Source organism: Rhinatrema bivittatum, chromosome 3 (genome assembly GCF_901001135.1).
Source record: "Rhinatrema bivittatum chromosome 3, aRhiBiv1.1, whole genome shotgun sequence".
NCBI classification, from domain to species: Eukaryota; Metazoa; Chordata; class Amphibia; order Gymnophiona; family Rhinatrematidae; genus Rhinatrema; species Rhinatrema bivittatum.
In genome coordinates, this window is record NC_042617.1 from 35185575 (window position 1) to 35198696 (window position 13122).

General features: G+C 48.3%; 1 protein-coding gene across 1 annotated transcript in view; it reads right to left on the reverse strand.

Moving 5' to 3' along the window:
* Positions 1-10437: 10437 nt before the first annotated feature.
* The window catches only part of DEGS1 (delta 4-desaturase, sphingolipid 1), a 33999-nt gene continuing 31314 nt past the window's right edge, over positions 10438-13122 (reverse strand). Inside the window, 1 exon segment of the mRNA XM_029593098.1 lies at positions 10438-12741. Within this exon segment, the coding sequence (XP_029448958.1) occupies positions 12595-12741 (147 nt within the window). The 3' untranslated portion in view covers positions 10438-12594.

The following is a 13122-nucleotide window of genomic DNA, read 5'->3' on the forward strand; positions in this document are numbered from 1 at the left end:
GAAGAGAAAGAACCAAAGGGATCGAGGCGGAGCACGCCGGGACACCCGCCTCCGTACATGCGGACTCAAAGACCTTCCAGATGCGCACATAGGCCAGAGAAATCGACTGCTTCTGGGCTCGCAGCAGGGTGGAGATGACCTCCTCCCTATAACCTTTGCGCCTCAAGCGCCGCCGTTCAAAAGCCAGGCCGCTAGACAGAAGCGATCGGCCTGGTCGAAAAATACAGGCCCCTGCCGAGAAGACGAGGGAGATGATTGAGGCGCAGGGGCCCGTCCACCGCTAGATTGATGAGATCTGCGAACCACGGCCTTCATGGCCACTCGGGAGCGACGAGAATCACCGGACCCCGGTGGAGTTCGATTCTCCTGAGGATTTTTCCTACCAGAGGCCACGGGGGAAACACGTACAGAAGGACGTCCGCTGGCCAAGGGAGAGCCAGCGCATCCACGCCCTCTGCGCCGTGCTCCCTCCAGCGGCTGAAGAACCGATTGGCCTTTGCATTGCACAGAGTCGCCATGAGGTCGAGGTGAGGAGGACCCCACCTGTCCACTATCAGAGCCATGGCCACGTCAGAACGCTCCCACTCTCCCGGATCGAGCGACTGCTGGCTGAGGAAGTTGGCTTGAACATTGTCTTTTCTGGCGATGTGAGAGGCCGTAAGGCACTGTAGGTGACGCTCCGCCCAGGCGAAGAGGCGGCTGGCTTCTAAGGCTACTAGGGGACTGCGAGTGCCCCCTTGGCGATTGATGTAGGCGATTGTAGTGGAGTTGTCGGACAGGACTCGTACCGCCTTGCCGCGGATCAGGGGAAGGAACTCCTGTTTCCAGTCGATTGATGTGCCAGCGCGACTGAGTCTGGGACCATGTCCCCTGGGTGGACTGAGAAAGGCAGACCGCACCCCAGCCCAACAGGCTGGTGTCCGTGGTTACTATCGTCCACTGTGGAGCTTGAAGAGGCATCCCCTGCAGGAGATGAGGAAGAGACAACCATCACTGTAATTCGTTGGTAGTAGACTCCAAGAACGGAAGGACTACGTGGAACTGCTCAGACACTGGTTGCCAACAAGACAGCAAAGCTTTCTATAATGGACGCATATGAGCAAAGGCCCATGGTAGAAGCCATGAAGCCCATGACTTGGAGATAATCCCAGGCTGTCGGGGAAGATAGTGCAATCAGATTCTGGACCTGATCGATCAGCTTGAGGGCTCGCGCCCGAGGTAAGAATACCTTGCCTCCGAGACGGTGACGTCACGAACCTGAATGGCGGTCTGAGTCTGTAGCTCCGGAGTGCCTAGCGCTAACATTGCAGAGAATCGAGCACCATCCGCCCTTACAAGCGCCCAGTCGACGACATTGTTGCCCCATAACATCCTGGCTATGGCATCCAAGCGCAAGGGCCCAGATTTGCGGCAGTTTTCCTACGCCAAGGGGAAAGATGAGGAGGGATCGACTGAGAGCCATGCTACCCAGGCCGCGAGCGCTGATGCGATGGAGGAGGACGAGCGCTCCGATTCGGAGCAGGGACCGCGAGAATCAGCAATGCCCACCCGGGATGAATTCCGCCGATGGTTCCAAGATCTCCGCCAGGACATGAAGGCTAATAAACGGGAGATGCTGGAGAAAATGGCGGAACTGAGAGAGGATATGGCGGACATAGGGCGCCGGGTGGACGAATGCGATATACGTCTGGAGGGCCAGGAAATGCGCCTAGTTAAGCTACAGGAACAGGAGGAATCACTCAGTCAAAGCTATGCTGAAGTCACCGCAAAAATGGAGGATTTGGAGAACAGGAATCGCAGATGCAATCTGCGATTCCGGGGCGTACCAGAGACAGAATTGTATACAGACTGCGAGGCGGTGGTGTGATCCTTATGCCAATTCTTCCTAGCGCAAGAACCATCGGGGGATACGATGGAACTCATACCGGAGATCGCGATTGAAAGGGCGCATCGTACCCTGGGTCCCCGTGGTAACAACCAGCCCAGAGACATAATAGCTTGCTTTTTGAGATTTCCTATTAAGGAAAAGATTCTCTCAGTGGCGCGAAAACAGCAATCCTGGCAGTGGGAGTCCCATCAGATAGCAGTGTTCGCAGATATTTCTTCAATCACCCTAAAAAAACGGCAGGAATATCAGCCTGTCACGTCAGTGATGAGACGGGAGAAGCTTCGATACCGCTGGCTATTTCCGTCAGGCATAGCAGTAACCATCCAGGGCGTCACATCTAAGGCCCTGAATGTCTCAGAAGCGGCGGCCATCTTGACGACCGCTGGCTTCCCGGTCAAGGTTCCCGCCCCACAGCCGCAGCGAGAGAGGTTGGAGATAAGAAGATGGCAGCGTGTAGACAACGGTGGACGGCGGCTGAGACGGAATGTCAGTGGACAGCAAATGGAGGCTGGAGAGAAGCGTGGAGGCACCTGAAGGGGCTCTCTCCGGTTGTTGTGACTGGCTGAGTACTTCTGCATGAGTATGTTGGGGAATGTGTCTAGAGGGCATAGATGCACATTGTTGGAAATGACCCCACTTATTTCTAGTGTTCCTATGGTTTCGACGGGATACGAGTTGCACCGGGGGACGAGTTCTTTTACTTTCAGTCATGTTTGGTTATAAACTGCTCAGTTCTCAAAGGACGTACGAGGGAAGGCATTGGAGCGGCAGCGGGCCACCACAGGGATTTCACTGGTCTCATCTGCTTCGGCAGAGGCGTCATATGGTTATGGCGCGCATATTTCAGGGGGGTGGGAGGGAGGGAGAGGGAGCGGGGGATGGGGAGTGCGTGGACAAAAGGGATGACTGTGATTTATGGCAAATACATGCTAATTTCAGAATATGGGGAGCTGTAGTGTGTGGGATTGGGGAGAGGATGTGTATTTGGGTACTGGAGGGCTCAATGAATTCAATGATGTGTATGTATGTTTCTCATGAGCTACTAATATCCAGCACGCACTTAGCATAATGGCGTTACATTTGCTTTCTCTTAATGTCAAGGGGCTGCACACCCCACGGAAAAGGCATTTGCTGCGTCATGATATTCAGTCCCTAGGCGCCAAGATCATATGCCTACAAGAGACACATCTAACCAAAAGATACGAACATCTGCTCTACTGGCCGGAATTCCCCTACAGAGTTTTCTCAGCGGCCAGACCGAAGGCAAAGTATACGGGAGTCTGTATACTTTTTGGCCGGGGGGAGGATTATGTTATCCGCAAACAGATAGGGGATGTAAATGGGAGATATGTGCTGGTCTGTTTCGACTATCAGGGGACCACCTATACCTTACTGAATATATACGCACCAAACGACCACCAGAAGGATTTCTATACACAGCTAGATGGAGTTCTGGAAAACGAAGGAGAGGGACAAATAATAGTCGTGGGAGATTTTAATATGACTATAGACCCCCATAAAGACAACTCCAAAGGGGCACAGGAAGGGTCCCGCCCTCACAGACTGAGACTAAAGTCTTTGATAGATAAGTGGAATCTGGTAGATCCTTGGAGACAGCAGAACCCCACAGGCAGGGACTATACGTTTTTCTCGGCCTCCCACCACACTTATTCCCGTATAGATTTCTTTTTGCTGGATAGACTGCTGGTGGATAGAATTGGGGACGTAGAGATACAAACTATTACATGGTCTGACCACGCTTCCATAACCTTAAAGCTTCGAGGAAAGCATGAAACCACAGGCATTAAATCCTGGAAACTGAATGACACCTTATTGAGGGACGAAGGTTTCCGCCAACAGCTAATTACTGATATTCAGGAGTATGTCACTCATAATAAAGGGGCGCCCATACTGATTTGGGACTGCCTTAAGGCGGTACTGAGGGGCAAATGTATATCACAGGGAGCCCACGTGAAACGTACTAAGTTAGCGCATAAACAGCAGCTTCTCCAGAAAATTGAGCGTCTAGCTGGGGAACACAAAAGTACGCAATCGAGAACAATTTATGCCTCTTTACAACAGGCTCGAGGGGAACTGAACCTGTTAGCCTCCGCAGAGTTGTCGGATAGACTAAAAATGCTGAATTTAGAACGATATGCTTGGGGCAACAGGGCCGGGAAATTATTGGCCAGGTTTTTAAAGCGCAGGCAAACACAGAATCAAATTTTAGGGATCCGGGCTGCAGGCGGTGACCTGCTGACCTCCCCTCCAGATATTCGCAAGAGGTTTCAGGAATTTTACGGTGCCTTATACTCCACCGACACCCAAATTGAGGACGCCCAGATTCAGGGATACCTTAGTAATGTTACACTTCCAGTCTTGACGTCGGAGGAACAGAATAGGCTGGATAGCGAGATCTCACCCCTGGAAATACAGTGGGCTATAAAGGACCTCAAGGCTAACAAGGCTCCGGGCCTAGATGGCTATACCCCTCTGTTTTACAAAACGTTCTCGGCTTCTTTGGTCCCCTTGCTTCAAGATTTATTTCACGCCTTACGAGAGGGTGATCCTCTGAGATCGGGGTCTAATGAGACTGGCATTACCATTCTTGGGAAACCTGGCAGAGATCCTACTCATTGTGGATCTTACAGGCCCATATCCCTCCTCAATATCGACCTTAAAATTCTAGCTAAAATCCTGGCGAATCGGATGAATAGTGTTATGGGGAAGCTAGTACACACAGATCAAGCCGGGTTCATACCTGGGAGAATGGCGGCGGATAACATCCGTAAAATTGTGGATTTAATTGGGTGGGCTAGAAGGGAGGGCGAGCCGATGGTATTACTCTCGGTCGATGCGGAGAAGGCCTTCGACATGGTGCATTGGCAGTTTTTATTCCAGACTTTGAGGGCCATGAATTTTGGGGATAAATTCTTAACCTGGTTGGGGCTTCTGTACACTAATCCTACGGCTCGCGTAAAGGTCAATGGCATTTACTCTGACGCATTTCATATTCAGAGGGGCACACGACAGGGATGCCCCCTGTCCCCATTACTATTTGCCCTGTTTCTGGAGCCGCTGGCCATCACGGTTCGAAATACACCACAGATACGAGGGGTAGAGGTGGGGGAAGCATCCTACAAGATGTCCATGTTTGCGGACGACATTTTATTTACCCTGACAACCCCGTCAATGTCTTTGAAAGGAGCCTTGGAAGCCTTGGGGAATTTTGGGGCGGTTTCTGGATTCAAACTCAACATAGATAAGTCTGAGATACTTAATGTTACTTTAACTAGCTCGGAGCTATCGGATCTTAAACAGCAGTTTCAGTTCCGTTGGGCGTCCTCTAAAATAAAATATTTAGGAGTCTATATTAGCAAGGACCCAGCAGAGTTATATCAACTGAACTACCCACCCCTTGTTCGTAAAATTTTTTCGGATTTAGATCGCTGGTCTGAACTCTACCTTTCTTGGACAGGGAGAATAGCCTCGGTCAAAATGAATATTCTTCCACGGCTTGGCTATTTATTCCAGGCGCTTCCTATCCATATTCCTGATGTTATAGTAAATGGGTGGCAGAAACGTATTTTTTCATATATCTGGAAGCGAAGACCTCCGAGGGTTGCCAGAGCAGTCCTGTATAGACCTAGGACACGGGGAGGATTGGGAGTTCCCAACTTGAGGTGGTATCTAGTGGCGTCCCAGCTTAGGGCTCTCTTTGATTGGCACAGGTTAAAGGAGCAGAAACAATGGGTGGTCATTGAAAAATCGCTGGCTGGAGTATCCTCCCTCAGTTCCTTGATTTGGCAACCTAAGAGAACACGCCCCGCTTTGGTCCATGCTACCGCGTCGACTGTTCATACGCTTATGGTTTGGGACCGGTGGAAGGCACAGTTGGCGGGAGATAGACGGTATTACTATAGCTCCAGTTTTCAAACGAATTCTAGATTCCCACAGGGCATGACATCTAAAACCTTTGGAGATTGGCTTAAAAAGGGAATTAGGAACTTCGGCCGATTGTGGGGACTTGACGGGATGATCCCATACACCTCCCTACAGGCGGCTTATGACCTACCATCGGGAGATATATTTCAATATTTACAAATTAGACACTTTTTTCAAGTGGAAAAGGTGGGGGGGGATCTAATCCTCGGCAAGACGCAATTTGAGGCTTGGTGTGATCAGGCAGACACCTTGAGGAAAGCTATCTTGCAGGTTTATAATTACCTTAATAAGGACCCCGTGGTTAAACCAGCGTATCAGCAGGCTTGGGAGAGGGATTTGCACAGATCCCTGTCGGATGAGACGTGGGATCAGATATTTTCTTGCACGAAACGGGGTCTCCCCTATTCGCAGCTGATAGAGAACAGGTACAAAGTATTATTACGTTGGTATTATACCCCATCTAGACTACATAAGTTTAAGGCAACCTATGATGACCGATGTTGGAAGGGGTGCGGGGAAGAAGGTACGTTCTATCATATGTGGTGGACATGCCCTTATCTAGTCAAATTCTGGGATGAATTGGCCCTACTCATCCGAGCAATTCTCGGGACCGCGATAGTCCTTCAACCAGAGCAGGTGTTATTGAATCTTCCGTTTGAGTTGTCACTACTACAGGGAAAACTCATTAACTATATCTTGTCTGCTGCCAAATGTCAGGTAGCCCTGGAATGGAGGTTGCCTGGTCCTATAGCCTTTGGGAAAATTCATAACAGATTGCGCACTCTCAGTTTGTTACACGACAGCGTCAACACTTTTCGAGAATGTGAAGTAGCTTCATCTCGGAGGGTATGGCAGCCATATAGAGATTGGCAAGCACGACAACATTCATAGATTCCTCATCCTCATCACAATTGTACCGCAGTTTTTATTAATTAATGCTTTCCATATACACAGTCTACTCTTACTATTACTATTACTTATTAAGCACCTGGGGGACTGGGAGGGATATTGAAAGGCAAGTGTGTTGGTGTGCGAAGGTCCACGAGTTGCGCGCTAGATTGTTTTGTTACCTTACCATTATTGTATCTTGTTGACTTGTTAATGCCAAAGCTGTATTTATTAATGCACACTTTCAATAAAAATTTCAATTATAAAAAAAAAAAAGAATACCTTGCCTCCTCGGGTGTCGAAGTGTGCTCCCAGAAATTCCAACTCCTGGGAGGGCTGAAGCTTGCTCTTGGAAAAGGTCACTATCCACCCGAGAGAGGCAAGGAGCTCTAAGACGCGATCCACCGCCCGCCGGCAAGAGGTCTCCAACTTGGCCCTGATGAGCCAATTGTCCAGATAGGGATGGATGAGAATCCCCTCCTGGCGCAAGGCCGCTGCCACTACTACCATGACCTTCGTGAAGGTGCGAGGAGCGGTCGCGAGGCCGAAGGGGAGAGCTCGAAACTGGAAGTCCTGGTTCAGAATATGGAATCTGAGATACTTCTGGTAGTCGCGGTGGATGGGAATATGAAAATATGCTTCTGCGAGATCGAGGGAAGCAAGGAACTCTCCGGGACGGACCGCCGCAATGACCGCCCGCAGGGTTTCCATGCGGAAGTGGGGGATCCTGAGGGCCCGATTGACCCTCTTGAGGCCCAGGATTGGGCGGAAGGACCCGTCCTTTTTGGGCACGGTGAAGTAAATAGAATACTGGCCAGCGCCAATTTCCCCTTTTGGGACTGGGACCACCGCCCCCAGATCCAGAAGCTTGGAGAGAGTCTGGAACACCATGTCCCTCTCGGCCCGGCCGCAAGGTGAGAACAGAAAGATCTGGAAGTTCCCTGACAAGGTCGAAAGCGTACCCGTCTCTGATAATGTCGAGGACCCACTGATCAGACGTGATTTTGACCCATTCCTCGAAAAACAGGGAGAGGCGTCCGCCGAGTAAGGAACCGAGGAATGGGTCGACTGAACTTCATTGCGTGGCAGGTTTAGCGGTGGCACACATGGGCTGGCCCTCGCGAAAGGGCCGCCTGCCACGAAAGGACTGCGACCCGGACTGCACACGAGAAGACCCCCTCGCAGCACCACCCTGCCCGCGAGAGGCGGAGCAACGCTGACCCCTGAAGCAAAAGCGAGAGGTCGCGAAGGACCGAGAAGACTTAGGGCGGTCCTCTGGAAGCTTATGGACCTTGTTGTCAGCCAAGGAGTCCATAAGCTTGTCGAGGTCCTCGCCAAAGAGCATCTTACCTTTGAAGGGAAGTGTGCCCAGCTGGGTCTTCGAGGACTGATCAGCCGACCAGTGGCGTAGCCAAAGGAGCCTCCGGGCAGCCACTGCTGAAACCATCGCCTTTGCCTGCACACGGACCAAATCGTAGAGGGCGTCTGACACGTAAGCGATTACCGCCTCCAGACGTTCGGCTTGTTCTGCCTCACCTGGCGGAAGCTCCCGGGCGCAGAGTAACTGTTGGACCCACTGGAGGCCCGCCTGCATCATGAGACTGCTACAGCAAGACGCCCAAATCCCGAGGGCTAGGACGTCGAAGATGCGCTTCAGGTGAGCCTCCAGCTTACGATCTTGTGAATCCTTCAAGGCCGTGGAACCTTCCACCGGAATCGTGGTGTGCTTGGCCACTGTAGAAACATAAGAATCCACCAATGGATATCGCAACAGCTCCAAGCCCTCTTCCGGGAGGGGATATAGCTTATCCATCGCACACCCCACCCGGAGCGCACCCTCAGGAGCCTCCCATTCCCGCAGGATAAGGAGCTTAAGCATGGGATGGAAGGGGAAGGCCGAGGCCGGAGCCCTCCCAAAACCGGGTTCATATCCTTAGGGAGTGAGGCCATGAGATTATCCACGGAGGGACTTTCCAGACCCAGCTCCTCCAAAACAAAAGGGAGGTGGGGCTCTAACTCCTCCTTACGAAAAAGACGAAGGGCTCTGGGGTCATCCCCCTCTAGAGGGGGGGCATCTGCCGAATCCGAGGAAGCAGCGGGGTCCAAGGACCCGGGAGACACGGGGGGGGAGGGCACCCCCGGGACCACCCGCACCGGTCCCTGAGGCTCCGCGGCTGGTCCAGTGGTCAACGGCGCTGAATGAGGGATTTTTGGCGGGGGGGGGGGGGGCAAGGGGGGGCTTTCATCCAGCTCATGCAGGCTAGCTAGATAAGATTTGTGCATGAGGATGACGAAATCCGTGGAAAAAGGGACCCTGGATTTGCCAGGGGGGGGGAGGGAAGGTCAGGACCCCCCCTCCTGGGGACCCGTGGGGGCTAAATCGGGGGTTAAATCAAAAAATCCGGCTCCCCAGCCCCAGGGAGCACTGAAATCAGCCCCGATGAAAAATCCAAGATGGCAGCCGTTCCCGGGCTCTGCTGACCCGGGAAAGGCCTAGCCATGCCGGGAGGAGTGGAGCCCCGGGCTAAATTTACTTGTCCTGCCGAGGAGGGACCTTCCCCACCCGGCAGGCAAGCAGTGCAGAGGCCCTGCCGCGAAAAACGCGAAGAGGACAGCCCACAAGAAAGACAGGCTGTCAGCCGGGACATAGCAAAACCTCGGCTGAAGAAAAAAAAGTTGAAAAAAAGTTTGATTGACAGCTTGCACAGCAGGAGAGAGCAGGCGGGAAACCTGCTGCCTTCTGCTTCTCTGACTGCCGGTTCTAGCCCTACTCTGACCAGAAAAAAATAAAAAAGCTGGTCAACTGCTGCAGATAAGTTAGAGGTAGGTGAGTACCTGCAAATTATTGAAAGTTTAACATCTTTTAACTCCCTTTTTTTTTTTTTTTTTTTTTTTTTAAACTGAGCGCAGCAGCGGGTTCAAAACCCTCTCAGCAGTCAGAGGGGGAACGAGGCCCAGAGAGCATCGGTCCCCACACCTGGAAGCGTCCAAGGACTCAGAACTATGCAGGGAACCCCCTCCTGCAAAAGGGGACAAGCCCCCCTGAGCCGGGCAAGAGCTGGGAGACGGACGTCTCCCACACAAAAAACAGAAAAGCACTAAAGAAGGTAGAAATTTCCTTCAGAGATCCTTTTCTTTTTTTAAACAAGAACCAAAAGAAGTACTTGCTTGAGCCTAAAGAGAAAGAAGAGGCTGACTAGCCTACAGCAGAGAACTGAAGGGGAGATGCTGCACCTGCTAGAGACAGACAAATACTGAAGGGTGAGAGGATAGGCTCTGTCCTGATATAGGGCATCCTGCAAGTTTTAGTCTGTCTCCACCTGCTGGAAAGAAGGCTCAACCCACTGTCTGGACTGATCCGGGCACGTACAGGAAATTCAGTTGCAAGTAGTAGGTCCCTGCTCCAGAGGGCTTACAATTATGTTTATACTTGAGGCAATGGAAAGTGAAACAACTTGCCCAATGGCACATCAGCAGAATTTGAATCCAAGCTCTCCTGGTTCTCAGCCCACTGCTCTTCCTCCAGAATGACAAGATGCTGTGAGATATAAGTGCCCTCAAATTGTGATTTCACTATCTGAACTTATTTCCTGACAAGTAATCTGAACCTTGTTTCATAATTAATATATATATATATACACATATATACACATACACACATATACACAATTTTAGTTTTCTCCTGAAAGATGAACAATGAAAGAAAGGAACTGATGGACAATAGTCTAAGAAATCATTTAATGAGGCCATAGCTATTTATTAATACTGACATCAGTTATGCAACAGAAAGCTAAAGCATAAAAAAATAGACAGCTTTTTTTTTGGTTACACTTAACCATTCTAAATAGGTGAAAAGGCAAGATGGAATACAGACAAGTGGAAAACTTATTTTACAATTACATAGGAAAAAACTGCAGCCTATCAAATCCACGTCAGAAGAATTTAGGGTGCACTTTACAGAAGAGTTTTATGTTGGTCTTAACATGATCATTCCTTACCACTAGACCAGATCTCTAAGTAATCGGAACAAAAGTTGAAAAGAGATGCCAATATTTCTAATCTTGTCTATTCTGAACAAGGGCAAATGCAAGCATTAAAGGGCATTTGCTCAACCAAATAAAAATGAGAAATTCTACAGAAGGAACAAGCTGGCAGTCTAAATGGTACCACACAGTCCCATATTCCAGCTTAAACCTTCCAAATAACTGGCACCATTATATTAATGACAAACTGATTTCTACTTCTTGAAATGTACAAACTGCAGTATACTGAATGTCAGTAAAACCTCTCTAAATCTGTTTTGACATTAAAGATGGCAGACAGCATGGCTTATCTTTAGCTCATTCCTATGAAGTCTAGATGATGAAAAAAAAAAAAGAAAATCTACTAAATATCAAACACAACCTTATGAAAGTGATTTCAGAATATCAGCCATAGGGCTGCAAAAATCCTGTGTGCCAAGTCACCTGGGGACTGGCACCCATTGGAAAAGATGCTGGTGGAACTCAAGCTGGGAAGGAGTTCTGACAGGGCCAGAGAGAGCAGATGGAATTGCTGATGGCAAAACCCCATTCCTGAACCAAGGAGAAAGAATAACAGGAGGGTAAGAAGCTAGAAGACAGTACCCAGAATGAAGAAGAAAGAGAGCAAAGAAAACAAAGCAAAATAAAAAGCAAGAAAAAAATTAAAAAAAAAAAAAAAAAAAAAGCTAAATAACCCTCCCCCCTCACATACAAAAAACCCTTCCCTAACTCCTAAAAATTTGTGGCTGCGTCCTCCATTTTCAAAATATTTTACTACCCCTGGTCAACCAAATCAACCTTAGGTAAGTCACTAAAATAGTTGCTAAGCCCATGAACCTAAGAGGATACAATTATGCAAATCACATTAAAAAATGAAACACATTACAGAATCATTCCATTCAATTCATTTTGGTTAAATAATAGTAGAGGCACCATAGCCATATGGCAAATTACTCTTTTAAAATGAATTAGTGCAAGAAGAAATACCCACTGCAGACCATTCCACATTTCAGTTACCTTAATTCTAGAGAGGAAACTTCCACTCATCACAATGATTTCAAGTGTGTGACTGGAGCGAGCAGGAAAGGAAAAACAAAAGGCTTGCATTTGAAATAATTCAGGAGGCTCCTGGACTAAGCTTCACCATTTAATTTTCCAATCTGAAATGTTATATATGGGAGCTCAATGAGGCTGCTGGTTCTTAGTTATGGGAGCGGAGTGTCAGACACACTGGCTCTACATGCCATTTTGGTCAGGAAGGAGGCTCAATTCACTACAATTACACTAATGCACAAAACTATACATGCCTGTATGCTGGCATCATCCCCAGGCTCTTAAAATGATTTTAAAAAAATCCTTACTGTAACCGCTCCATTTATTTGCACTTTCTAATGAAGCACTAAACTTGAAATAGGTAATTTTACCTTGCAACTGAAACCCCCTCTACCTAAACCTAAATGTACACGTACACACAAAGATCACTTTCTACATTTCTTTAAAGTGCTGAGAGACCAGTCAGGAAAAATGTTTTTGACTTGAAAGTATCCTGACAACTTTGGTCAAAACCCTCATACAGTGTGAAACACGTGTAATAGTGGGCCATTTCTAGTATCTACAGGAAGATATATATACACTGTGTGTATCCAACACATTTACGTAACTAAATGAATCTGCTGAAATCACTTTTATAGAATGTTGCATCTGTAAACTTGAGCTTCAGGTGTTTAATAAATTTAGAAGATAACATAAATACATTTGATAAAGAATACACACACACACACATGCATATTATTGGAACAGAGGAGGTCGTGTAGATGCTTGGGATGTGCAGAGTTCTAAGTGCATGAAAATTTAATCCTGTTTTTCATCACCCTTCAGTGGTCTTTTCATGCGTGAATACGGACTAATGGTATCATCCATCACAAAATCATATAGCACCTTAATCCAAGATGTGTACTGTGGCAGGTTTTCATAGTATTCTGCTGCTATTTTTCTTACCTAAAATATGATAAAAATATGATTGAAAGAACAGTATAAAATGCATTAGGTACACTGTACTGAGCAAATATATATATATCTGCAAGTTAATGACATGGAACACAGAAACATGACTGCAGAAAATGACTATATGGCCCATCCAGTCTGCCCATCTGTCCAATTAATTTAGCATTATAATTCTCATCCTTCCTTGAAGATCCCTGTATTTATCCCATGTTTTATTGAATTCAGATACTGTTTTTGTCTTCACCACTTACACTGGGAAGCTGTTCCACACATCTACCACCTTCTCTGTAAAGAAATATTTCCTAAGATTACTACTAAGTCTACCCCCTTTCAACCTCATCTCATGATCCCCTCATTCTAGAGCCTCCTTTCCTC